A 27,707-nucleotide genomic window follows, 5' to 3' on the forward strand; every position below is an offset into this window, starting at 1 on the left:
TTGGGAAATAAGTAAAGAAAAAAAGTTTTAAAAAGTTGTTCAAAACTATCTTTCCCCAAAGGATAAATCTTGTGTTATCTCTTGTGTAAAAGTGCGCAAGTTTTGTGTGAAAAAGAAGTCATGAAAGGCCTCATTACACATTCTGATAATGTCGGTCACGAGATCCAATCAGAAGACGTTTCTGTACGTTACGCAAGCGCGTCGATGCACGCAGTGGTCTCTGTGACAGGCTAGCGCGCCAAATTGATGTTACCGACAACAGAAAACAAATTAATGCTTAGCTAGCCACAAAACTACCCAGTACACGTCGCGGAGAGTCTTAGGACGAAATTGTTTTCCTGTCAAAGCTCAGACTGAGGCACCTGGTCCGCTGTCAGGATGGGTCTGCTCGAGCGTTGCCAGGAGCTTTTTAAGACCTCAAACTTGTATGAGGTTCTGGGAATCAACAAAGAGGCGACAGAGGCTGAGATCCGGAGGAGCTACTACAAAGTGTCGCTGAAAGTCCATCCAGACCGGGCTCCTGACGACCCGCTGGCCACAGAGAAATTTCAGGTGAACGCTCGTTGTTGTTGTGACAACACACATACACGCAGAGATTAAGCTAGGCTTGCGAGCTAGCTAACGCAGCTAACTGTAGTTGCCGTGAATAATCTCGCACTGTGCCATCACAGACTTCACCCCAGTAGCATCCAGTCGCGGGATTTGGACATGCGTTTGTGGTATCTACATGATTACAGAGATGTTTTGAGCATCCCCCAGTGATACTGAATTTTCACAGTAATTCAGGTGCAAAACAGACTCGTTAGGTAATTTATATCCCCACATATAAGTTACCCTGTAAACTGAATTCAACACTTTGCTTACTACCTCAAATAGAACCTGTATTAGAAAGTCAAGCAGGCTAAACGAAACAGTTGAGAAACTAAGTCTCACATCTATGGTGAGAGCCATTATCCACAAATGGAAAAAACGTGGAACAGAACCTTCCCATCAAAGACTCATCCAGGAGGTAAAAAATAACCCCAAACAACATCTAACGAACCTCACTTGTCTCTGTTAAAGTAAGTGTTCATGATTCAATGATAAGAAAGAGACTGGGCAAAAATGACATCCACTGGAGAGTTCAAAGGCGAAAACCACTACTGATTAAAAAGACCACAAAGGCTCATGTCACATTTGCAAAAAAAACAAACAAAAAACATTGTAATGATCCCCATGCCTTTTGGGAAAATATTCTGTGGACTCGCTAGGCAAAGTTGAACTTTTGGTTTGAGTTACATCAGGGTGTAAAACGAAGACATAATTTCATAAGTATGATATGACGTTATTGTGATGGCCGCTGCTGGTTTAGGACCTGAATGACTTGCTGTTATGGATGGAACCATGAATTCTGAAAATGCAGAAAGTCCTGAAGGGGAATGTGTCAAGCAGAGACAAAAAGAAAAAAAAAGAAAAAAACAAACAAAGATTATGCAGTGGCCTAGTTTAAGTCCAAACTTAAATCAGATCCAGATGTTTTGGCATGACATTAAAAAGGCCGATCATGGTCAAAAACCTTCCAATGTGGCTGAATTAAAACACTTCTGTTGTAAAGAAGAGCGGGCCAGATTGCCTCCACAGTGATGTGAAAGCCTCATTGCCAGTTATCACAAACACTTGATTGCCATTCTTGCTGCCAGTGGTGGTTAAACCAGTTATTAGGTTTAGGGGTAATTACCTTTTCACATAGGGCCATATAGGTTTGGATCGGCTTGAATTCCAAAAATAAAAGTATTTAAAATAGCACTTTGTATTTATCTGGGTTTTGTCTAATATCAAAATGTGTTTAGTGATCTAAAAAATGTCAGTGATATGGGGGGGGGGGGGCAGAAAACAGGGGAGGCAAATACTTCTTGCAACAAAACTGTTAATCTAGTGTTGTCAGGTAAAGGCACTTGCTAAGGTATTGGAAGTTATTGACCATAATGAATTAATGAATGACTTTAAATAATAATAATAAATTTTATTTTAAAGCACCTTTCAGAACACTCAAGGACACTGCACACAGCAGAATAATAAAAACAAGCATAAAAGCAGACAATTTACAAAATCATATAATGCAAAACATAAAACAGATTTAAAATAGCAGAATGGAAAAGGTTATGTGGGATAAGCTATTTTGAACAGGTGAGTTTTGAATCTAGACTTAAAAAGAGAAAAGGAAGTAATATTTCTTATATCAGGAGGTAGGCAATTCCAAAGTCGAGGAGCAGAGCAGCTGAAAGCCCTGCTCCCCATAGTGGCGAGGCGGGGGGAGGGGGCAGAGAGAGAAAGAGAAGAAGATGATTTAAGACGCCAAGCTGGAATGGTGATCTGAACCAAATCAGCGAGATATGGAGGGAAGAGAAGATGAATAGCCTTACATGTATACAAAAGTATTTTAAAATTGATGCGATATTTGACCGGCAGCCAATTAAGCTGTTGCAGGACAGGGGTGATGTGGTAAATAGATGGGGTCCTTGTGATAATAGCAGAGTTCTGGACACGTTGAAGCTTATGTATGGACTTTTGGGTGAGACCAAAAAGAAGTGAATTGCAGTAATCAATCCGAGAAGTAACAAAGCTATGAACAAGAATAGCAGTGGCATGTGGAGTGAGAAAAGGATGGACAAGATTAATGTTGCGCAATTGGAAATATGCAGACCGAATAACATTATTGATGTGTGAATTAAAAGATAAAGTCCTGTCGAGGATGACACCCAAACTTTTCACATATGGAGAAACAGAGACCGGTGAGTTATTGATAGTAACAGAGAAGTTATTAGTTCTGGATAATGTTGATTTAGAGCAGGGGTGTCAAACTCAAATACACAGTGGGCCAAAATTCAAAACTAGAACAAGGTCGCGGGCTAACATTAATATTTATTGAAAAATATCTTCCTCCACATTTAAGAATTAATCTCTTCTTATGGACTCAAACAAGTTTTGCTGAAAAACTGAATGTGGAACAAGCAAAGCTTAATACTAAACAATGTATATATTAGCTGTATAATACCAGTAGGCCAGCTCTAATAGTAATTTGGTATGGCTTCGCAGGCCACATGTAATTAGGCTGCGGGCTAAATTTGGCCCGCGGGCCAGAGTTTGACACCTATGATTTAGAGCCTGCCAAAAGAAGCTCTGATTTATTTTGGTATATGAAAATGCCTATAATATAAAGGCTGTGGCAGCATCTCACAAATGTCTCTTGTCTAGTTCGTATATGTATATATAGGTGCGGCATTTTACAGACTAATATCAAGTAATGGCCTCAGTTCATCAGTGTTTCAATGCACCTCTAAATCAGTGTGTAATACCATAGTTTTCAGTAAGAGTTGTATTTTGGTGTGAAATGTCCCTACAGGTGTTGGGAAAGCTGTACGCGGTGCTGAGCGATAAGGAGCAGAAGGCTATTTACGATGAGCAGGGAGTGGTGGATGAAGAGTCTGACGTCCTGAAGCAAGACCGCTGTTGGGAAGACTATTGGAGACTGCTTTTCCCAAAGGTACCAGAGCACAGAGTGATTTTTGTTTTTTCACTAACATGACTCACTAATGAGTCACAGTGAATGTTGTTTGTCTGTCTGTGTCCTGGGATGATGTGACACCTGAAGCGAGTCACTTAGAGGAGGAGGTTACAGCAAATATATGGTCAGACTACACCTATGCATAATAGTAAATTGATGCAAGCATAATATATTTCAATTTGTTTGTTTTATTATTAATTCATTAATGTTCATATTAGTCTTCACAACATGCTGTCTTTCCACCCACCTCATAGATCACAGTCCAGGACATACTTGAGTTTGAGAAGACGTACAAGGGCTCTGACGAGGAGCGACAGGATGTGATCAAGCTTTACTTACAGCACGAGGGAGATATGGACGCCATCACCGCCTCAGCTCTGTGCTGCTCCCAAGAAGATGAGCCCAGGCTGTGCAGCATGATCCAAGATGCCATCGATAGTGGCGAAGTAACAGCCTTCCCAGCTTTTACTCATGAGACCGAGAAGAAGAAAAGGGCCCGGAGGAAGAGGGTGAGAGATGTGTTGGTGTTGAATCACAACTTATGTGCAGGGTTTTGTTTTGTTTTTTTGCCATGATTGTTAGATGGCCAAAAGTACTTGTAAAACTTTAATCATTGCTAATAATTTGTAAGAAATGAGTACAAAAGATAAGGCTCCAGCGTCTTTGAGCTTAATGATTGCACCTAACCTTGCAGGCTGATAGAGAGCGCCAAGAAGCAGAGGAAATGCAGAAAAAGATGGGGCTGGACGACCAGGATGACAGTCTTGTGATGATGCTTAAGGTGACAAATGCATGTGCAGATGTTAGAAAGTTTCAGGGGTATAGCTTGTTTATCCTCTGACTAACTTTGCTTTCTTCTTGTTTCCTTCTCTGCAGCAACGACAGCAGTCCAGAGAGCAAAATTTTAACAGTTTCCTGTCTGACCTGGAAGCAAAATACTCCAAGAAAAGTGCCCCAAAACCCCAAAAAGGAAAAAAAGCAAAAAAGTAAAATGTTCTAATATTAGTAGATACAATGTATGTAAGTTCTGGAAGATAACCACATTCACAAAACAAACAACTTTGGAAGAACATTCATATACACAGTTGTACAGCTGCATTCTGTAATCATTGAAATGATCAGCCTCAGTAGCTTTTATGTGACGCTGTATTTTGTCTCATTTGTTTTTTCTGTTAATCTTAAAAAATAAAAAAACCAAATAAATCCAGTTATGTAACACATCATTGCTTCACAGCGTTGTTTATTTATTTATTTTTACAAAACAGGTTAAAAGAAAATGCATTGCAGAAAATTGTTGACTTTTTTTCAAGCTTTGTGGCATGGCTGTCTGGTAAATGATCCTGAATACATATAAATTTACCTTTTTGCAGTAACCCTGATGTTACCTGTCAAAGCACCCCCGCTTGGCTTAGCTTAGATTTAAAAACGTTACATCCCGTAAAATGTTTTGTACATACGTGACAAGCTATTTACAAATAAAGTTTTATATCACTGCCTCTTATGTTCCTTTTGCTGTCGTGTCATGCAGTTTAAAACCCACAGCCCCTCTCGTGATTTAAAATAAGCTCGTCTTTTTGTTTTCCTTCCTGTGTACGATGATATGCAAAGAGGCTATGGATAAATGCTTGTCGTGTCCCTATAAAAGATACAGTACCAAACTCTCTGATTTAGCTTCAGAGAGGAAAAAAAAAGTGCTTTTTATCCTCTGTAATCCTGTCGGGATGAATGTGTTATTCCCTGCATAGTGGGTTCCTGGTACAACAACGCAGCACAGAGGATAATATACAGTACGTTCACATATAAATAGATATATACATATTTACATCATACATGAACTAAGGTCTAAATATGCAGCTCATACTGTACATGAAGATGGAGTTATTGTTAATAATTATTTCTGTTTGGCAGCCTCATAAGCTGATTTTTGAAGTACAAAAATAGGGTTTTAACAAAAATATTACAAAAGCAGCATAATATGAAAAAAAGAACCTGCTACTTCTGTAAAACAAAACAGTTCAGTGGGCACGGATGCTGCAGAGCATTGCACTTTGTTGCACTTTAATAAAGATGAGTGGCTCAAAAGTCTGGAGTTTAGAGGCAAACTACAAGCCAGGTCTGCTGGCTCTGGATGAGATGCCTCCTCGGGTGTGAGACCGAGACGGGACTGACGCAGGCACCAGTGGAGCTGAGAGGAAGAATTAAAAAAAAAATTATAATAATTTTAAGTTAATAAACAACCTTAAAACCGTACTTGCTGCTTCAATCTCCCGCATTTATAGTTCAGTTCTGAGGCCCGAGTATGAAAGAGTTTCATCAGCCACTTTAATCTACTGACCTGGGACAGGGGCTTGCGGGTCTGGCTCCTCTTCGTCTTTGATGGGCGAGTGCCCCAAGGGGTGGTGGGAAAATGAGTCCAAAAAAGACGAGCTGCTGATGCCAAGACTGATGCCCGTCACACCGATTCCAAGGGAGTCTGGTGCAATGAAGGAATAAATGAATGCATAAGTTATTAGGCGATGTGCTACGAAACGCGCCTTAAAGTGCATGTTCAAAACAGGAAACGGGCCGAGAAAAGCAGGAGTGTTAGCTCACAGTATCAGTGATTCACTTTACCCCAGGATGAACTGTTGAAGGTTATGAACTATGAGAGCAAATAAAAATGATTGTTTTATTGAAGTATATCCACACACTGAGTCCGCTATAACAAGCAGTATGATAACAATACTGCTTAGCTAAAACTTAACTAGAAGAACAGTAAAGGACGAATGAATAGAACAGAGCTAAAAGTAGCAGTGAAATGAATGGGATTGCATACATACAGAAGTGTATTAGCCTTTTTTAAACAATAAAATCAACTTTTATTTAACTTTAAATGAACATATTTTGAACATGAGTAGTCGAAGAGGCAGATATAGTCTTACAGAGTGGCGTTCGGTAACCAGGGCAGTGCATCACATCAAAATTTTTAATGGTTTCTTTTCAAATATTCAGGCTGAATTTCTGACCTGTGCCCGCAGAGGCTCTGCCTGGCCGCCCCTGCCCAATGTTGTCCAATACTGTGAAGGATCGACGGTATGGAGTATCTGACTGAAAGCAAAGTGAGGCGTCAAGCATGCTTACAATTCAGAATGTTAACCATACCAGCGAATAATATAGAGTTACTGATGCCATTGTGACCCCATCTACAATCTAATTACTGGAAAATAAAAAAACATTACAGGACAGCTTCTCTATGGAGTCAGAAATGAAATGACTGTATTTTCTCTGATGATTAACCAGCATCTCACCCTGTAAGTGTGGGTTGTGTTGGGGCGAGAGAAAACGTCCAGTAGGTGGTGGCGATCCCTCGGAACTGAGCTGCCAGCTTTGTCATTTATAGCACTGTGGGCACGGCTAGATGGGCCCTTCTGGCGCTGGAGGGATATTTTAAAAAAGAAAAAGAGAAAAGGGCACAAAGTTGACTGTCTGGCTTTATCTACATTCATAAAACACTCTCTCTAGGTTTACTGGCACATTACTTAATTATCTACTTGGTGAGAGTGCCTGTACCTGTGCAGTTTTAGATGGCTGCCCTGAGTAAGATGAGTCTGGGTCTCCGGTGCTAATGGGCGGAAGGAGTGTGTTTCTGCTTAGAGGCAATGGTGGAGAGTTCAGTTGGTCACTGGCTGTGGGTCTGTGGATGTGTGGATGAAGACAGTTTTGTCATTTTATCCATGCTTCATTAATAGCTCCCCTTTTTTTAAAGAGATTTCAGAGGGGTTACTGTTAAACCCATAATAGAAGAGAGGATAAAGGCCTAAAGTTTAATTTACCTTTTCTGGGCCCTATGTGCACGGCTATTTATTGTCTAGATGCACATAGACTGCATTTCGTTGCCTTGGACTTGTGACATGTGCAATCACAATAAAGTTGAATTCTATTCTATTCTATTCTAAAATCAAGTTTGTTGAAAGCAGCCACAAATATGTGTCAGACAGAACTAAACTGAAATCAGTCTGACATCCCAGAGAGCAGTTTACACTCTGATTTTCCAACATACTGGGTGCTTCTTCATATGCTGCACAATAGTTATACATGAACAATCAAGCACTAGTCAATCAGTGTGGAAGCTCACTACCCGACAACATCTGACAACAGGCTGAGTCCTGCATGTGGCACTGCCACAGCCATAAGCTGAAATGGAGTCTGTTCTAAAGGCAAGTTCTCTCTACATCTGCAAAACTTCACAGGGTGTAGGAGGGAATGAGGAGAGAAAAAGGGAGCAATGTAGGAACTGGGGTGGGTTCTCGTGATGTTAAAACTCACAGACGTGTCCCGCGGATGAACTCATCCATGGATCCCACTGCGCTCGACTGACTCGGATTGGGAACAAGAGGCAGGAGGGTTCGGGGAGGAGGGTTCCTGCGTCGGGCCGATTGTGCTGGGCGGGACAGCGAGGAAGAGCTCTGCTCCAGGGGTCGGCGAGGGCGAGGTTTGTTGGAGGGGACCGCGCTAGATCCCGGTCTGTGAGACGCACGCTCTTCTGGCTCCCTGAGTGGGAAGGAAAGAGAGCAAAACACGTTCGATGAATAGTCTGTTTGCAACCAGCCAACTGGCTGAGGACTCTGCCAAACAAGGTGTTAGGACCAGGGACAAAAACACTGCATGAATGATGCTCTGTACCTCTTGTTCTGCAAAATGTGTTTTTCAGTAAATGGAAAACTGCAAGATATCTTTGTCTCTTTTCTCTGAGTTAAAGATTTAAATCACATATTAGAATTCAGAATTGTGCTAAAATTAATTTCCCTGTTTGTTTTTAGTTTTTTCGTTTTTTTTTAAAGCCACTGCTCACAGGTTAAGACAGTAATATGTGATCATACTGGCTTCTATCCGGCACACCCAGGTTCCTCTGCTGAAGGGGGATGCTGTGGATCACGATGAGGTCGTTCAGGTTGTGCTGAGTCGCGGCTGCTCCTACAGGGACTCTTCCAGCCTGGGGTTTGGTGTGAGAAGAGTGACAGATAGTAATGAGACAGATGGGATGAAAAGTAAAAGATGGAAATGATTAAGGGGTCAAGGAGGGGAGGGAGATAGGAGGGGACAAAACACATAATATAAGAAGAGGCTAATAGGGCTAGTTATTTCCATATGTATAGTGCAGAAAAATTGCCAAGAAATGGTTATTCGTCATGCAGTGATGTAAGGAGGGCCCCATATTTGCTATGGCACCAAAAAGACAACAGTCATAACACTAAAAATGCAACAAAAACAATAAGTAGCAAAATAATACATTCCAGCACTCTCCTAAAAAAGGAAGGCTCTAACTACAGTTAAACTTGTACACGTTTAAAGTAAGTTGCAGGTAATGAAAAAGATAAACAGATGGCGACGCTTCAGTGTTAATCAACAGTCACAAACACGTTTAATCTAGAGGTGAAGATAATGAGCCGCTGTGGACGGCATGCACACAGCACGCCACCATTTTGGCTCTAAGTGAGGGAGTTACATACACTGGAAGGCCTTTTCTGCTTTTTGGATTTCCGCCTGGACTTGTGCTTTGAGCCCCTTGACTTTGTGTTCTTTAAGTGAGAGTAGAAGAGGACATGTCCAAAGAAAGAGACAGTGGATAGAAAGGAAAGGAAGGAAGAAGTGTAAGTGAGAAAGAGGGTAATAAGAACAGAAGAAAAATGGATAAAAAAATAAAAAAGAATGACCAAAAGAGATGAAATAAGACAAAATACATTGGCATGGTGAAGAGTGGAAAGTGAAGAGGGAAGAAAAGAAAACAGTTAATGAACTGGAAGCGCTGAAAGAGTGAAGAGCAACAGGCAGAGGTAATAATTAAGTGTGAACTCTGGAGGAGACACATATGACTCTAGGTAAAATGAGTCTTACCTCAATCCATACAAAAAATGTATTCATTAACTCTATAAGACTAAACTTGCCAATTCAAATGACTTCTTTTCAATTACTACATTGTCATTATTAAAGTGAAAAAGGCGCCACATAATAGCGACACTTTTTTAAATATACAAAGGAAATCTATAACTATTTATGTTCTTCTATTATAACATAGTCACTTAGTTTGATGGCATCTACTAAAAGGAAAAAAAAATTAAATTTTGACCCTCCTGATAGTCATGAAAGTGAAACGAGGCCCACAGTCTGAACTCCCTTAGACGCACCCCGGTTCCTCCCATTACTCCTCAGACCACTGACCTGGAACTGCATGCCAGCTGTGAGTGGGGGCACCCGGCTCTGGCCAAGTTTGGGCAGCATCGTGGGCAGCGTGGAGAGCAGCATAAAGGGATTCTGGAAATCTTGCTGCACGGGGCTCAAGTTCCCAGAAATATTTTCATCATCTGCCAATGACAAATTTAAAACTGTTGTGCATAAGAATGTCGATTTGTTAATTAGAGTTCAGCCTAACGCATGCAAACCAGTCAAATTCAGCCTACGTGAAGTGCAGCATTCCCAGTGGCGTTGAACCAGCTCTTTCATGCAGCCAATGAGCTGCCGCCACACATCATCAAACAGCAGATCGAGAACAGCGTGGCGGCGACACCGGTATGGTGAGACTGGGGGCAGACATTTATGCCTCAGACTCGACTCGGAGCAATCCTGTTCCCACTGGTCATCCTCCCTGCAGAAATAGGATCTTATAAGAAAATGAACAACACATAAACAGCAATTCTGAAAACAGAGTAACTTACAAGTCTGTGCTATCAAAAGCAAGATATTCCTCCATCTGACCCTCTAGTTCAGTCACTCTATTCTTGTTATGGCTGCCAATGCTGCTGGAGGTACCAGGCTGAGCGTCCAAGTCTGGTGAATTGGATCTGATCAGATGTGCTCTCCGGCCCTGCACATTCAACCTTACCCCCACCAAGAGAAGACGAGACTTAGTTAAACAAGGTCATTTCCATAAAAACTAAATCCCTCAAATTCAGCAGACAACCACATCTTGAAAAGTAGAATTAACATAATTTTAATATGTACAAACAGGCTTAATCTAATCTCTTTTATATCAACTCGATTTACGGAAAAACTAGTTAGATAGCAGAGCAGCCTAATTCCTACTAGTCTATCAGTTAAAAGTGTGAGTCAAAGCATCATTTTCTCAGAACCATGATACCCACCATGACTTTGGCTCAGATTATTAATTAAAAAGCCAGAGGATCTAGGTCACAAAACCAGAGTCAGCCAGGACTCCTCTATAATTGATGCAAAAACAGGAGTAATCTGGACAGCCAACATCCACTCAAGACAGACAGACAGAGGCATTGCAGTTTTTCTTTAAATAATAAAGCAAGATATGGCTCTTTTGGGCTTTGAACATACATAACTGCTGTAAACTGTTCCATAGTTAGTTAGTGTTAACAGAGTTTATTGACAGTAATGGCTGATAATTCTTGTCTCTGCTGTTTCAGAGTATAAGCTGAAGACTGACTGATAAAACAAAGTATAATGTCCATTTTAAGCGGCAGTGACAGGCTGTTCTGAGTAACGTCTGACATTCCTTCAGCCAAGAATGATAAAAGCGATAACATATCAGCCATAATTATGTGGACACAAATCAAACATAACAGCCTAAGATACTATCTAAACTCCACCCTCCAAGATAACGCTAGATCAGATGGTGAGATACCACTCACACACGCAGAGATATCTTCGTATATCTGAGAGAGATGCAACAGGTGATCTCTAACCTTATGTATCGACTCAGTGCAGAGTTGAGACTTTGAGACTTACTCTGTTCCTTCCCTGTCTTTCTCCTGGGGTTTAACGCTGCTTTCTTTGCCCGCTGACAGCCTGCTGGAAGCGCTGCCTTTCCCTGAGGTAGTATACCACTGGAAGCCTTCATCACTGGGACACAGCAGCTGAGTCCCCAGGATACTGAGTGACACACACACACAATGAATATGTAAAACAAGTGTGATTCTGTAGAAGAATGGAACACCTTCACAGGTTTTTCTCCACAATCAGAATTAGTCTTTGATCCCACTGCTGCCCCATTTCATTGGGAATTTAAAAAAAAGGGCTGGCAGATGATAGGAGACGGCGGATTAAATACCGAAGATGAGGGAAACGTGTGGCCCACTGCTGACATTCATCCTGGAGCCCCTGGAGTATCCCTCCCCCACTGCCTCTTCCCTCATAAAGATCTTTGTCGATCTCCTCAAACATTTGCTGCACCTGCCGTGATGCTGCCTTGTCAAACTCCTATGGGACGGAAACAGGAACACAGGAAAGAGAGTTATTCTTCACGACTAAAACTCCCCACATTTTACTTACTGGCAACATATCGCTATTCAATGCAAGCAACAACGTGCATGATAATTAGCTCCTACTCTCTTGAGGTGCATTCAAGTGTCAAGTTGTTCATGTCATAAAAAAAGGTCAGGGCGGAGAACGATGTATATTTAAAAGATGTCTCTTAACTGAGAGTTTTTGCTTCTCAGAAGCAACTTGAGGACAAAGAAACTAAATAAATCATTGAGTCCTAAAAAAGTTTTGTAGAAACAGCTTGGTCAAGCAGAATCAGACTTTGTGTGTACAAACAAACATCCACTATACTATATAAATACTGTGTTCATCTGTCTTCTTCTAAATGTTTCCACAAATTTGTGAAAAAGAGGCAAATGTTAGTGATTAAATGAAAATCTAACACAGGACTGCAGCAATGTGTTTGTGTCTATAATAAGACAACAGAAAAAAAAGAAGAAAATCAACATATCTAGTGTTTTAGTGTGCACAGTGTGTACATCCTTTGTTTTACAGACAGAGTCAGGCTGGCATCAACAGTTTTCTCGTGAGCAGACTTACATCGTAGCCCCAGGAGAAAACAGAGCTCCTCTCGGTGGAGATGCCAGTACCCGTGGAGCTGTGAATACCTAACCAGGACTGGCTGGAGTCTACTGAGATGACAGTGGGGCACTGAGAGTGGCCTGAAGCAGCAGATGTCTCTGAGCTAAGCACAAAGACAAAACCGTTATGTAGCCTGGCTGTAAAATCAATGTGAAGAACCAAATGCCCTATATGAAGTGTCCTGTGTTTCTAGCACTCGTTCTTCCTTTTCAACACGCGATTTCTCTTTTCATCAGTTTTTCTTGTACCAGAAGAAACGGAAGAAACCAACAACTTGTATAATCTGAAAAATAAGCCTCTGTTACTCCGCTGAGGGAATCGAACTGGTGTCAGCTGCTGATATTATCAAGGTGGAAAGTGTAGGCCAAATGTCAAGGCAATTGAATATTCTAACAGGCTGCCTCATATTTTATTCTTTTAACTGCGCATCTGAAGGAGGCAATGTGATATGAATTAATCCACTGCTTCTGGGTGTCACATAGCAAGAGCCCTGAGAATCAGTTGTCTGCTCAAGATGGTGTAACATTACAAAATACACAAGCATGAGAATGTGTGTATGTGTGACTGGTTGCAGGCTGTTTTATTTCAGCCTTATTCTGGTGTTGCTTAGGTTTGTCTGCTTACATAACAGCCAAGAAGCAAGGCTTGAGTTTCTTAAGTACCACTGTCTTTGTTCTCACACAGATTTCAATACAATACTGTAACAAGCCTGGCGTGTGAGTCCTTCTGCAGAATGACCAGGACTCAGTTACCTGTTGTGTGCAGAAGCAGCTTCCTGCAGGTCATGGAGGTAGCACGGAGGGGTTTGGTTGTCGTCTGCTTCTTCTGGAAGAGGATGGTGGTCAAGGCTGCTTCGAGACAACCCACGACTGCAATAAAGACAGATTTAGAGCATTCAGTGAAAAAGCAATCAACAAAAGAGTGTGCAATTGCATTTTGGGATGCTAGGGAAGGATATTAATATGTCAGCTCCAACTACCAAGTCTGAATCTGAACACTGTGTTGAAATACAATAGAAAAAAGCATGCATGCAACTAAGGTGTGCAAAAGCTCCATTACCATGAGTCTTATTAAAATTATTTTTGCAATGAGAAACACGGCCTTTATAAAAGGGAATGATAAGGTCAAAGCAGATTACGATGGATCTAAAGGAATCAGATGTAGAGTCCCTATTATAGTCACTGATGAACTTATGGCACATATACAGTGCTGTGAAAACTATTTGCCATCCTTCCTAATGGCTGATTCAGATCATCAGTCAAATGTTAAGATTCGACAAAAATAACTCTGGTAAATACAACATTGAGTTTTTAAATGGATGTATGGGTAAAAAAAATAATTGCTCCTAAACCTAATAACTGGCTTTGCCACGCTTGGCAGCAAGAACTGCAATTTAGAGTTTGTGTTTGCGATAACAGGCAATGCTTAAAATTCACTAGGGAAGAATTTTGGCCCACTCATCTGTGTAGAATTGTCATAACTCAGCCACACTGGTGGTTTTTTGAGCATGAAAGGTCATGCCAAAGCATCTCAATCAGATTTAAGTTCAGACTTTGACTAGGGCACTGTAAAACCTTAATTTGTCACCTCCATTCAGAATGCATTTGCTGGTGTGTTTCGAATTATTGTTCTGCTGCAGAATTCATATTTCCATCAATTATGCTTCATCTAGGTCCTGGGGCAGTAAAGCAGCCCCGGACCATCATACTACCACCACCATGTTTGAATGTTGCTGGCAGTTCTTTTTATGAAATGCTGAGTTAGTTTTACACCAGATAAAACAGGACATAAACCTTGTACAACATTCAACTTTTGTCTCATCAGTCCAAAGATTCTTTTCTCAAAAGTCTTCATGAAGGGATCACCAAGATGTTTTCTGGCAAACGAGATGAGGCTTTGTTTCTTTCTGGTCAGCAGTGGGTTTTGCCATTGAACTCTCCCCTGCATGCCATTTTTGCCCATTTTCTTTTTTTGTTGTTGTTGCTGAATGATGATCACTGATCTTAATTGAGACATACGAGGCCTGCAGTTTTCCAAAAGCCTTAGAAATGGCTTTGTCACCATTTCCAGAATAAAAAAAAATCCAGTGAATTTGTTTCTCAGCTGTTTTTGAGTTTATGTAGATTGTGGCTCAGTGTGTTGCTTTTTGAGATCTTTTGAGATCTTTTCACCCACTTACTTAAATTATTTCTTAATTCAACAGGTCTGGCAGTAATCAAGCCTGGGTGTGGCTAGTGAAATTGAACACAGCTTTCCAAACAATGTGGTTAATTTATGGCATAGCAAAGGAGGGCAAAGACTTTTTCACACAGGGGCAGGTAGGTTTGGATAGCTTCCCCCCCCCCCCCCCCCCAAATAAATGAAATCATTTAAAAACTGTATTTCACGTTTAGTTGAAATCTAAATCTTTGTTTAATATTTACTCATATTTGTCTATTTTTTTGCTGCACTGTAATATGACAAGATGACATGAAGAAAACAGACACCAGTGAAAACAGCTGGAGATTATGTGTTTTTTAAACATTACACTGTGATTACACTTGATTCCATTGTATCTGCCCATAGTGTTGGTTTTGTATCTCTTATTGACTCAATCTCATTAAATAAATGTCTACATTTCATTCTTATGGCTTGACAGCTTTCTCTGGAGAGAAAATAAATAGAGTGGGTGGTATGAAATAAAAATGTGACAATCAACTGAGCTGATTGCCATGTTCACATTGCATCTGTCTAAAATAGACCACGGGCAAGCTGGAATATCGCCACATCGATCAACACAAATAATCATTTTTACTCTTTCTGTCACTAGTGTAGGTTAACAGTCAATCATCAAACCCCCCTCCACTGAATAATAGCAGCATTCAATAACCGTTAGGGAAGGAAAAAAATAAAGAAATTATGTCAGCTACTCACATCTCGAGTTTGTGCGATACAGGTCTCCGGTTGTATCGTGAAATCATTCTCCTTTGCCTCCGTTTTATATGCTCAAACCCTCTCCTCTCCTCCTCGCCTCCACTTCCAGGACGCTCAGGGAACGGTTCAGATGGAGCTCTGACATTTCCTCTAATATTAGCCCGCAGATACTCTGGATAGAGACGCTGTTTCTTAACGGCTGCAGCTAAGCTACGTCCAAAAAAACTAAGCTAGCTACTGGTACGAGGGTGGCCAGATTATTAAAAAAGGCACAAATAGCATCATACAATTTCCACATTCCCTCATAAAATAATACTTGGTTTACTAAATGAGCATATTAGGTAGCCCAGAAGTTCACTATTAATTACGTTTCTCTTGCTATATATATATGTATATATATACATACATATTTTTTTTTTAATGAGTGTTTAACGTTATTGGAGCAAGCTATCGCCAGCTCATAGGATATTCTTTGCTAAAGCTAGCATCACCACCAACAACAAAAATAACGCGGGTGTCATGGATACGCAGCTTTGTTGCCCCGAGGGATCGCGGGAAATGTATTTCAGGCCAACTAAATGTTTCTAGAAAGCCAAAGGCTGCATACTTCAATTCCCAGCATTCATTGCAATAGCAAGTTGCGTTTATAAAATGTATTCGCCGGTCCTGTAATTTTAACTAAACGCAAGATGTGTATTCATCACATTTAGTGGAAAATTAGACTTATTATGTAATTTGCATTTATGTAAAGTAATGTAAAGTATTTTTTGAATCGGTAAAACCGCTACAGAAACAGAAGGTAGGAACTCTGTTTATTATCTGTTTGGCGAGGACGACTGGAATTCGTCGTAGGACCTAAACAGTTACAGATGGCGTGAAAGAAACGTATTTAGGAATAACCGTAATAAGAGCCGCTCCAGAATATACTAACACAACATAACCAATTTAAAAGGAAGACAAGACAAGGTAAGGCCGAATGAAGCTTTCAAGAGGTTGTCGTGACAATCACTAGTAAAACGTTGAGTTTATCTAGAAGCCTACGATTTCCTCTCTTTATTTCCATCTAAATTTAAAGTCATAATATAAAAGCAGACATTTCCGACCTTTCATATGTCTTTCCACATCGCTTTAGCGTCGTATCTTTTCATTAGGTCTTTTAAAACTGCTACTATGGAAGCTCTGCAGAGGAGAATGATTGAGGAGGACATGGTCCAGTACAAGCTCTTTTTGATCCAGCCAGGCAGCTCTTCTTCACAGCAGACTGAGGAACGTCTGACACATCTAGTAGAGGAGATTTTGGCAAAGGTTGCCCCTCTTCTGATACAGTACATCTGGCAGCATCAGCCAATCAACCTCAAGTATCACCCTGAGAAAGGTAGAGCTTTTTCAGCACCCCAGAAAGGAAGCAGCATGCTGTATGTCTTTACGTGGTTAACACTCGGTACACACACTAACGGCTGGCGTGTATGGATCTCATTCACAGGAGGCATTCCTGCTCACATTGGTGGAAGCACTCAGTTTAGAGACAATGTTGAGGACGAGTGGTTTATCGTTTATCTCCTGCTGCAAATCACGGAGGCTTTCCCTGAGCTTGCAGCAAGGTAAGGGTGATCCTGATCATAGTTTCTAAATATTTATAAACTCAGAGCAGAGTTTGCACAAAATAATAAAACAAAAGTATCAATAAATAAATAAACACACCCTATTAAAATTCTCACCAGTCATTTATGTCTTTGTTTCCAAAATAATTGTTTATATGTGCAGAGTTGAGGATAATGATGGGGAGTTTCTTCTGATTGAAGCAGCAGATTACCTTCCTAAGTGGCTGAATCCAGACACAAGTGAAAACAGGGTGAGTTTTCCACATGACATGGCAGAGTTGACAGTACTGGAAGCACTGTATGTTTAAGCCCAAATAATTCACTGCCTCCCACAGGATACTACACAGTTATAAACTGATCCCCAGGCAAGCTTTAGTTTCATTTTAGACCTCCCTACTGATACGTTGAAATGCAATTCACAACACAAGGGTTGTATGTCAAAATAATTTTCATTTTAAATAAAAAAACAGGAATGTTAACTTTAATTAGTGCTTAAAATGGTTGTCTGTAAAGACTTTCTCATCGGTCAACTCTCAGAGCTTAAAGAAAAAGGCTTATTCCGTAATGAATGACTGGCAAGAGCCCTCCAGCTATTAAGGGCATCTACCTCCAACTGTACCTGCATACGGCCCACGACATCATCGAGAATCACAGCCATCTGGCACACCAACTAATCTGCTTGTTTCCCATTAAAGAACAGTCTTTCTTATCAACCAAGTGTTTGGTCAAGTGTTAATCTCATTGTCATCTTCAAGTTTGGACAGAAATGATCTGACACTTTACTGCAATGCAATGTGCATGCCAGGTTAAATAATCCCACTGGCACTACTGCGTACACTTGTCACTGCGCAATTTCTCATGTGTAGTAACGCTGCATACTGCACGCCTATAATTTTAAGAATGTGTATCCATTTATGACTTTTAAAAATTCTATTTCTGACTCTAATAGTATTTTAATTTTAAATTTAAATTGATTTAGTGTTGTTTATTTTTTTTTTAAATCTTGTTAAATTTTTAGATGCTTGGTGACTTTTTTCCCTCATCTTGTTAAGCACATTTCATTGTAATGTTGACTCCGTGTTAAGCTCGACTTACAATGCACCCAATTGGATAGAATTACTTATCATCATGCTCATTTTTGTTTGTTTTCAATTTGACTTTTCCTGATTAAAGTTAATGCTTAAGTGGAATAAACCAAGCCTGGAATGAACAAGCTTGAAAGAAAACATGTAAAGACTTACATGCACAGCCCTTTTAAATTTTGTTTACTTGACACTGCCAATTTTTTGCTAAGTGTAGGCTTTTTTGAACCACTCCTTTTCTTTCTCAGGTCTTCCTATACAAGGGAGAGTTGCATATCCTTCCCTGCCCATCTAAATCCACTTCAGTGGGCTTTTCAAAAGATGTGGTACCCAGTGTGGCACAAGCTCTGGAGCTACTTTACACCCACCCAGAAGTCTGTCGGGCAAGCTCCAAGATTTCTTTAGCACTGAAGAAGAGACTAGAGGGGTAAGAGGGATTCCACATATAATCAATATTCAGTATTCAAAAGCAACATCATGATAAATACTACTGACAAAGTAACTCTGCATGCGTCAACTGGCACTCAGCCTATTTCAGTTACATAGTTTCCTTAGGGATAAATAGAGCATTCTGATTCTGTGGTTTCCAGCTGCATAGACAGGGAGAGCACTGGCTACATGATATTGGCTATTTAAAACATCAGAATACAGGGTGCTGAATCACTGTTGTGTACTAGAGGAATACAGTTTTGTAACATATTCTTTTTCTTTCCCCTCAGGTATCCAGGGAAGATTAAATCTGGCCTCCACCGTGCCCACTGCTTCATACCTGCAGGTATTGCCACTGTGTTGGCACAGCGACCAGACCTCATTGCACCTGCAGTTTCAGCATTCTACCTGCGGGATCCAGTAGATTTGCAGGCGTGTCGAACCTTCAAGACGTTTCCTCCTGATACACGAGTCCTCACTTTGGTAAATACATCCATGTATATCTGTACTTTTTAAAAGGTAATATCTTTGTTCAGAACTGTTCTGTGTTGTTTTATAAATGCTTATTTTATGTACAGGACTGTAATTAGTGATTTGTATTTATTTATTTTTTGGGAGGGCGTCTGTTTCCCCTAACCTTGAATAAATATTTTCAGGTGACGTTCACCCGGTGCCTGTATGCCCAGCTCCAGCAGCAACAGTTCACCCCAGACCGGAGGAGTGGTTTCACCTTACCTCCTCGTTCTCATTCCCAATACAAGGCTCATGAGCTTGGCTTGAAGCTGGTGATTCATTATCTATCTTTGTACTTCGTACTTTGTACTGCAGATAACAGGGTTGTTTTATTATGTAAAAGTCATAATCTTGTGCTCATGCTGTACTCCCAGGCCCACGGCTTTGAGATCCTGTGCTCTAGGTGCAGACTGCCTTCATCAGAGCCTAATGCCCCAGTCAGTTGTAACCCACAGTGGAAAGGCTTTATGGAGAGTTTGAGTAGGAATGGCTACTTCCATGTATGTCACTTTTTTTCATGCATGCACTTTCATGCATTTATCTTTGGAGCGCATTTTTAAAAAATGTGTTTGCACTGTTGTCAAATGCAGGGAGAACTGGAAGGTTCAGCACGTTACAGAGAACTTACAAGATCAGCAGAAAACTTCTTCAAACAGTCGGTTGCCTCAAAATCAAGGTAAAGACTTAAGCTGTTCACAGTGTGAATATGTATGCCAATGTCATCTAAGATATCTATTTGAATGAACCTTTTGTGTGTGTGTGTTGCCTCAGTGCTTTGTCCCCAGGTGAGGAGGTTCTCCAGCTGCTGCACAGCTGCGAACCATTCAACTTGGAGGAGATGAAGAAAAATGAGTCACAGCTCCCCCAAGAGGACAGTGAGTGAAAATCATGTCTAGAAACTGGCAAAATCTTATTTAAATAATGTGTGAGTGTAAATAATTGTCTTTCTTAATACTGAAAGACATTAGTCACATTTGCCAAGTGATCCATGAAGGCACAATGTGGGGATACTTCATTTAGACCTCAGTTAAGTGTAATTTTCCTAGCTAGGGTAAGAACACCTGTCTGTCTCTGGAAGATTTGTATGTTAGTTGTTAAGCATTGTAACTTTTATATGACCTTGCTAGAAAGTGAGCATTGCCTTTGTCTATCTCAGCCACCTAAGATTCTTTGCCTTGTGCCAGTTTCTTTCAGTGTCTGTCCTTTTGTTATGCTTCCCTCATTTTCTCCATTTTTTTCTTACGGACATTTCCCATAATTAGTTTTTCTCTTTGTCAACCTCCAGGTGATAGCTGGCTGGATATCACAGCTCAGGATTTGGAGCAGCTGTTGCAGGAGAGAAGTGGGGGTAGAGCTGATGTTGGCAGCCAAAACTTGAGTTCCACCAAACAGAAACAGCATGCCGGGGATGCAGAGGAGAGGGGAAAGGAGAAGGAGGACAACTTAGAGGAAGAGGAAGCTGGTTACAGCCTGGTAGCTATCAGTCAAGGGATGAAGAACTTTCTCAAGGCCATGTCTTCGCATGAAGGTGCAGAACTGCCCTGGTGAGACTAAGTGACTTTGTAATCTTGTTGATTTTTGTTCATATTTAGCCAAAAATATATCAGATTTTAATATCCATATGGATGTAGTATGAGCATAGTTTTCCCTTAATGGTCTCCCTGAGCTGTAAATTGGTATGTGTATATTCTTGCAAGCCTAATTTATTTAGGCCTACATTGTCATACTGACAGTCTTTTTCCATTTCTATTCCAGGAGCAGTGCAACCCAGCCTTTTAATATTGATCCAGACTCAATGGCCAATGCACTGGGAAGACTACTTGGTATGTAATTTGCCAACAGTGAAATATGTGGTATGAACTTGATACAATTTTGTTTTTAAAATCATTAATGAATTTGTCTTTTTTTTTCTTTCTTTCTAGGAGGCAAAGACGAAGAGCTGGATTCAGATGATCTTGATGATTCTGATAATGATGATGATGAGGAGGAGGTAGAAGAGAAAGAAGATGGCTTCTGTGGTCAAGCAGAGATGAAAGGAACAGAAACTCTGGACAGTCTCAAAAGATATATGGACCAAATGGATGAGGAATTGATGAAGACTAATGTAGGACAAAGCTTCAAGCGAACGGTAAACTCTCGTAACACGCCTTCCTTTGCTAAGATAAAAACTATTCAAAAGATATGCGCAGGACACAGGTGTCACCCTAAACCTATCTTTATCGTATCTGCAGAATTACAACAAGGCAGGAGCAAGCGGCGACTCCTCTCACCCTTCTGCCAGAGATGATCTCCCAAGGGATAACAAACTGGAGGAGAAAGAGGAGGAGATCGAGCCCTTAGATGTGGATGTCAATTTGGTCACAAACTTGCTGGAGTCCCTCAGCTCCCAGGCTGGGCTGGCAGGACCAGCTTCCAATCTGCTGCAGAGCTTGGGCATACATCTACCACCCAACTCTGATCCCGCATAAAGGGCAGGAAGTAGAATCAAATAATTTATATGTGTCATTTGACCTAATGAGATGTGGGAAGTTAACAGCACAGGAAAGACCAGCAGCTAAATAAATAAACACCAGACACAGAGTGCTTGAGGGAAGCACTGAAATTACTTGTAACACAGATGAAGTTAATATTTAAAAAAAAAACTTAAATTCATCTGTTTGAAATTACAGTTAACTGAAAGTGAGATTTTGCAGCAAATGAGCATTTTTATCAGGTTAACTGTAAATTTTTAATACCTGTTGCTTTGTGTCATTGTTGCATGCACTTATGGTGGTTTTTGTTCTACTACAAAAAATATTTTTCTAAATAAAGCCATTTTTCATTCTTATTTTTTATTCAAATTGTCAGCATAATTCACATTTTCTTAGCATATTCAAGTGTAATTTTAAAAAATGATGCATATAAACATTTTCCAAAAAGCTCAAGAATGACTAGGAAGCAATTTGGCTTCTAATAAAAATGTGAAATACTCAATTACAACAAAAAGAACAGCAGCACTAGAGTGAGTGTTCAGCTCTTTCCACATGTGAACCCCCTTCTCATCTGGCATCTCTGCAGTCAGATTCATTCAAGGGCAACTTTTGTCTGTCTCTGGTTAAGTATTAATTCAGTTAACTAAGCGAATTTAAATTGCTAACTTGTTTTATGATGTTAACTATCTGTGTCAACATTCTGTCATTGTCATCCCTTTTCCTCTGAAAGCTATCAGGGTCATACGAGGACTACTTCTAGGGATGTTCAGCACATCCGCTGATAAGAGCTCTCAGAAATTACTGTCATAAAATAGGAAACAATTCACATTTATTTTGTTTGTTTATTTGTACATAAGAGAAATTCAGCTTGTTGATAGTTGCTTAATACTTCAGCTTCATGTCTGAAAGAAAAATTGTAATGTTTGACCCCTGACGCTTAACTGTTTCATTAATAAATACCTAGCTTGTAAACTATTTTCCATTAGTGCCACTGATTTAGAAAGTGCGAGCAACAGCACTCATGTTGCTCACGCTGCAGAAAGTCACAAGTAGCTAGGGCATGTATCGTCTTAATAACATATTAAAAGAATAAGATAAAAACTTGTGATGACACATAATTACTAACCGTATATCGTTAGTGTGCCACCATAGCCTGCATTTTGTCTTTTATAACTTTGTAATGTGAGTGGATATTGACTGATAAGGGATGAATAAAGCTAGTATCTACAGGTATAACACTTTGGTTAGGGTCAGTGGAGTGCAAGACGACCTACTAAATCTTTTAGTCCTTTACAGAAGCTGAAAAAATGGCTGAACTATGTACCTCGCTGAGTGGAGCAGTGCAGCAGCAAGGGGTGAGACACAAAGAGCCACTACACCGACCAGGAAGCTCAGCACCATTCCCAGCAGGAGAATAGCAAGCAGGTATCCATGGAAGAGCAGGCTGCGCCAGTTGGCCTGACTCAACACATGCCAGGGACGCTCTGGGTGCAGACACCACAGGAGGCCCAACACCCAGGTCTGGTTCACCAGCTGTGTATAGTAGATGTCAAAAACAGAGGCTTTGGAATCTGGAGGGTGGCTGCGCTCCATCTCAGACACTTTAGCAAGCCAAGTCAGAGACAGGCTGTGCAGGATTAAAGCCAGAGGTCCATATATATACTCCAGAGGCACAATACTTAAGAGACCCTCAGATGCTGCAGACAGACAGAAAGAGAAAACTAATTAGAGATTCATTTACTCTAATATGTGAAACCCTCATCTGATATCCAAACTTTTACCTGTGATGATCACAGAGGTCCCACTGATGATGAAAGTCAGAGCAGTGATGTGGCTTGCTGGTGGGGATGCCAGCTTCAAGGCAAAACTAAAGGCCACAGTCACCAGGGGCAGCAGAAGCACCATGAGGACGAAGAGGTTGGAAGATGAGCTGCTGGCTCTGGCCCACATGGTCAGCACTGCTTGAATGCTGCTACAGATAGCAGACGGCAGCATCCTCTCACCCAGGGACCTTGAATAACTCCTTAGATGCACCAGATCCAGGGCATGCAGGAGATTTAAGAATAAGAGAGACACCAGAACCTGAAAAGACAGAATATAAAAAAATAAACAATTATCTAACTTTAAAAAAGCCCACATGTGGTTATGTGAATCACTCATTTTTAATGATAGGAACTGGAGGGTCATGTGCCTGGCGGGACTGTCGATCGAGGACGCTGAAGATATCTACCTATTCGGAACCATGATAACAGGGTTCTTGCTGATTGGAGCTGGCTTGGCCCTGACTTATCGGAGAAATAAGAGAGCGGAACCGGCTGTTCAAACCCCCCCAAAGCTGCCCGCTGGAATCGAAGCGACGGGACGAGGCGCGACCTCTCACAACGAACGCAGTGTGGTTAACACCTTGGAGACGCTTACAGCTGCCGTGAAGACTCAAAACAACACCATTGAGCGTATGTTGGGATACATCAAAGAGAGGCCTGCTCAAAATGAGACCCTTGAGCTGGATCACATTGCAGAACGGCTCACTGCAGTTGTGGGGTCTCAGAATCAAAAGAATGATAACACCATGGAACAGAAGTTTGATACCATCATGGGGAGGCTTGCGGCTCTCCAACGGGAGATTGAGAGACCAGTGTCGGAGTGTTAAGAACAGCTTGAAATTCTTCTCTTCTTAGCTGCTCGCATAAAAAGAAAATTGACAACATCAACATGCGGACACCACAGCGCCAGCTGGGGCTGGAACCGAACAAAAACTCCCTGATAACGACTGTGTGATGACTATTCTTCCCATCCCATGCAAGGCCACCTGGATTGGCTAGCAGACTGTTTACTTAGCCTGATAGGGCGAAGGACACTGTCTCAGCTGAACTATGGACACGCACACACATACACTTACACTGGTAAGCACTCACACATTTCCCTTCCCCTTCCAATGCCTTCAATGCTTGTTGCCTCCTGGGAACACGAGGCGGGTCTGGGCCCGCGCTGGAGAGTCGGCGCAGTGGCAGGATGTCTGCTGTGTTGCCTGGGATTACTCCTTATCCCCTACCCAACCCTGTTGCTGGTCACGTGCTCTATAATGTTGTACTGTGGACATTTATGTGCTTTTCTGTGCAGAGGAGTTTTTTTTTGTTTCCTGTTCTCATGCTGTCCTCCTGTAGCCCGGCATGAGTAGAGGTCTCTTTTTTTCCTCTTGTACCTTTCCCATTGTAGTGTACGTTTCAGTTCAGTTCAGTTCAGTTCTTTTTTATTTCAAACATATACATTCACCAACATTTCATAAAATCATTCCATACAGTTGTTTGAAAAGGAGTAGGCAGAAGTATATACTTATTTAGCCCTACCCCCTCAGGTTTACATCCTCATCATCTAAATTTGAACAACAAAAACGTATACAATGCCTTCAGCTTAGAACATAACATCTCAAAAAAATATTTTCACATGTTCAACTAAAACTATATTTAGATTTGCTAATTTGCAGAAGAAAATAAACATGAGTTTGACTGCTGTCTTAGGTTAATTGCATTTTCTTCATTCTTATACTTATTTAATATTTCTTTTTTGAGTTTTATTTTAAACTGGTTTATATCACTACTGACCTTTATTTCTTCTTTTAACTCATTCCAGAATTTAACTCCTTTTCAATGTTGTTCTTACTCTTTGTAATTTTAAATTCCACTTCCCTCTAAAATTATACCTCCCTTCTCTTTCTAAGAACCATTTACTTATTTCGATTGGGAGCATCCCTTTCCTTACCTTATATATTATTTGCACTGTTTTAAACTTCACCAGATCCTGGAATTTTATAGCTTGCGTCCTAATAAAGAGTGCATTTGTGTGAGCCCTATACCCCTCCTGATTTATTAGTCTAATGGCCCTTTTCTGCATTATGATTATAGTCTGAATATTACTTTTATATGTATTTCCCCAAACCTCTACACAATAACTCATGTATGGTAATAGCAAAGCACAATATAACATATACAATGTTTTCCTATCCAGAAACTGTTTTACTTTCCCCAAGACAGCAATGCCCCGTGCTAACTTTCCCCTCACATAAGTGATGTGTGATTTCCAACAGGCCTTTTGATCAATGATCACACCAAGAAATTTTATGGCATTAACCCTTTCTAGATATATATTATCGACACAAATTTCAATGTTAATGTTTTTCTTATAGTTTCCGAATAACATAAATTTTGTTTTATTTAAATTTAAGGACAATTTGTTTCTATCAAACCACTTCTTTAATATCTTTAACTCCTGTGTGATCACCTCCAAAACCTTTTGGACCTTCTGTCACTTCCCTCTACGTCTGCTTTCACCTTTAAACTAGCACAAACAGCAATTACTGATAGAATTTCACTGACCACCACAGCTGACGGCACAAATGATTAACAACAATCCAATGATTAAGCTTACATTTTGAAAGACCATTTGAATGTTTGTTATAACTTCCTACGTTTTTCTTTTGCAATATGTAACTTCATTATTTGCCTTGATGTTGGCAAAGCTATTATAAATGCACCTGTAATTGAAGCAAAAGCAAATACCCTGCGGTCAAGAAACAGAGCTTTGTGTAAACTAAAAAGCATTTGAGTGGCCTCACATGACCTTTTTTCTCACTTATATAAATTACTATTTATACTAATTTGTAAAAAGGTATTTTTGACCTTATCCTTTCTAATCAGAGTTTGGTTGTGTCCAAAAGAAGAAAATCCAAAAGTTGCAGACACCAACCTGGGCAAAGCTGAGGGCCACAGGATACGGGTAGCGATACTGAGGGATAAAAATGGAAGCCACAAAGTTTCTGAGTTTGTCGCCCAGACCATATATCACCACAACCAGCAGGACCAGACTGGCAACCAGGGGCTTCAGCGCATGATGCACTGAAAGACACCTTACAGCCGAGGCATATCTCGTCCTCCATCTCCCTGAACTGTGCACAAGAGACATAAACCATAAAGTCACACTGATAACAATGAACTTATAAAATGTTTTTTTTTCTTTTTGTTCTGAGTTTAATGTTTTAAAAAACTTACATTGGAGGATATATAACCTTTCGTTTGCAATGCAAGTTTGCATTTTAAATGCAACTCCTGACTCTTTTATATGGTTCCCAAGATCCAATATATTAGATTAAATTTAAAAAAAAAACACAGCAACAACAACAACAAAAACAGCATTATCTTTTATCCAAAAGATGTGTGTTTTTAAAATTTATTTATTTTTGTATTTTATTGCAGGATTTCCCACCTGAAGTCCATGTAGTGAGAGCAAACGTTATTTCCTCTCACAACAACCTAACTTTGCTATTTACGGATGATCTCAAACAGTGTTCTAAACATGTATTGTAGTCGGGACAATCACATCACAATTACATACACTGTCTGATTGTTTTGTTGTTCCTTTTCAGTTGTTTATGTTCCGTGTGGCATGTCCGAAAATCGGTGTCTGCTATTGTAGTTTCCTTGTTAACAGTGCGTCCCTTTTAGACCAGAATATTCTTTTTCAATAAAACTCATGTCAATTATGAGTCTGTAAATATACGGCATAATAGTAAAAGTCAAATAAATGATAACATAAAGCGCAGAATAAATATGTATTAAATGTAATAAGACCTCAGAGGACTAGTAGGCGCGTTTAGCTTTAACAGCCTATCAGCAGAACTGAAGCCCGATCATAAAAAGTGCTGCTTTAAAACTTAAAAAGAAAAGAAAGACGTATAGACAAACTATAGCAAAACAAATTTAAAAGGAGCGCAACTCATTTTCTTTTCGGGGGAGGAAAAAAAGCGAGAAACGACATCTACTCACCATTTTGTTGTCGTCATAAAGTCATAGTTCATCTTCAACCTCCAAACCAGCCATTCCGTCTGTGTTGCTGTCACTTCCATTCATTCCTACAACAGCCTGTAATAATGCGATTATATCAATAATAATAATTCATCCTCGTAACGGACACGTATCCCGTCCGCCTTTTATTTTGGTATTTAAATAAATATAGACTTGTAACTTCATTCATGCAGTTTGCTTGAGGTGAAGTAGTACCCTTTGCACCTCCTGCTTTGGCAGCTGTTTGTGACATTCCTCTCCGGCTTTTCGTTGGCTAACGACCACATGACCGCCTGTGCAAGGGTGAATTTGAATAAACAGATTCATTAAACTGGGAGGATGCCGCTCTGTACCCTGCTTCTCAGAGTCTACCTGCTGCACTGTGCGCTCTGGGGTTCTTATAACTGTATTGCTATAAACACTAATATGTCTTAAACCATAAATGTTTTATGGTTTAAATGTGTGAAAAC

General features: G+C 40.4%; 4 protein-coding genes across 7 annotated transcripts; 2 read left to right on the plus strand and 2 right to left on the minus strand.

The window, feature by feature from the left end:
• Positions 1 to 183: 183 nt before the first annotated feature.
• dnajc9 (DnaJ (Hsp40) homolog, subfamily C, member 9) lies at positions 184 to 4,958 on the plus strand. Its single transcript, XM_086259156.1, has 5 exons — positions 184 to 552; positions 3,383 to 3,523; positions 3,799 to 4,053; positions 4,239 to 4,325; positions 4,421 to 4,958. The coding sequence occupies exons 1-5, from the start codon at positions 379 to 381 to the stop codon at positions 4,532 to 4,534; spliced, it is 771 nt and encodes a 256-aa protein (XP_086115282.1). The 5' UTR covers positions 184 to 378; the 3' UTR covers positions 4,535 to 4,958.
• On the minus strand, positions 4,768 to 15,987 carry fam149b1 (family with sequence similarity 149 member B1). Of its 3 annotated transcripts, none has more exons than XM_086259150.1 (16): positions 15,305 to 15,987; positions 13,144 to 13,260; positions 12,350 to 12,494; positions 11,598 to 11,746; positions 11,276 to 11,419; positions 10,237 to 10,398; positions 9,982 to 10,166; positions 9,743 to 9,885; positions 9,034 to 9,102; positions 8,404 to 8,516; positions 7,850 to 8,074; positions 7,094 to 7,169; positions 6,832 to 6,957; positions 6,550 to 6,631; positions 5,880 to 6,017; positions 4,768 to 5,729 (listed from the first exon to the last, which is right to left on the minus strand). In XM_086259150.1, the coding sequence occupies exons 1-16, from the start codon at positions 15,349 to 15,351 to the stop codon at positions 5,647 to 5,649; spliced, it is 2,004 nt and encodes a 667-aa protein (XP_086115276.1). In that variant the 5' UTR covers positions 15,352 to 15,987; the 3' UTR covers positions 4,768 to 5,646. The 3 variants fall into 3 exon arrangements, with proteins under 3 accessions (XP_086115276.1, XP_086115275.1, XP_086115277.1); XM_086259149.1 differs by having other exon boundaries at positions 7,094 to 7,217; positions 15,305 to 15,890; XM_086259151.1 differs by lacking the exon at positions 9,034 to 9,102 and having other exon boundaries at positions 7,094 to 7,217; positions 15,305 to 15,879.
• Positions 15,838 to 25,472, plus strand: ecd (ecdysoneless homolog (Drosophila)). Of its 2 annotated transcripts, none has more exons than XM_086259154.1 (14): positions 15,838 to 16,270; positions 16,437 to 16,679; positions 16,788 to 16,905; positions 17,069 to 17,156; positions 18,236 to 18,414; positions 18,707 to 18,899; positions 19,073 to 19,201; positions 19,304 to 19,429; positions 19,520 to 19,605; positions 19,701 to 19,804; positions 20,215 to 20,473; positions 20,685 to 20,752; positions 20,852 to 21,057; positions 21,161 to 25,472. In XM_086259154.1, exons 2-14 carry the CDS (start codon positions 16,475 to 16,477, stop codon positions 21,395 to 21,397), a joined length of 1,998 nt encoding a protein of 665 aa, XP_086115280.1. In that variant the 5' UTR covers positions 15,838 to 16,270; positions 16,437 to 16,474; the 3' UTR covers positions 21,398 to 25,472. The 2 variants fall into 2 exon arrangements, with proteins under 2 accessions (XP_086115280.1, XP_086115279.1); XM_086259153.1 differs by having other exon boundaries at positions 16,456 to 16,679.
• Positions 21,746 to 27,465, minus strand: LOC147316031 (uncharacterized). The gene is made up of 4 exons (XM_086259155.1): positions 27,220 to 27,465; positions 26,144 to 26,342; positions 23,182 to 23,482; positions 21,746 to 23,097 (listed from the first exon to the last, which is right to left on the minus strand). The coding sequence occupies exons 1-4, from the start codon at positions 27,297 to 27,299 to the stop codon at positions 22,691 to 22,693; spliced, it is 987 nt and encodes a 328-aa protein (XP_086115281.1). The 5' UTR covers positions 27,300 to 27,465; the 3' UTR covers positions 21,746 to 22,690.
• Between the last annotated feature and the right edge of the window lie 242 nt (positions 27,466 to 27,707).

This window comes from Aulonocara sp. 'chitande type north' Nkhata Bay, linkage group LG13 (assembly GCF_057382095.1).
Source record: "Aulonocara sp. 'chitande type north' Nkhata Bay isolate Kocher_YH1m ecotype deep benthic linkage group LG13, A_spYH_male_GT1.1, whole genome shotgun sequence".
Lineage (NCBI taxonomy): Eukaryota > Metazoa > Chordata > Actinopteri > Cichliformes > Cichlidae > Aulonocara > Aulonocara sp. 'chitande type north' Nkhata Bay.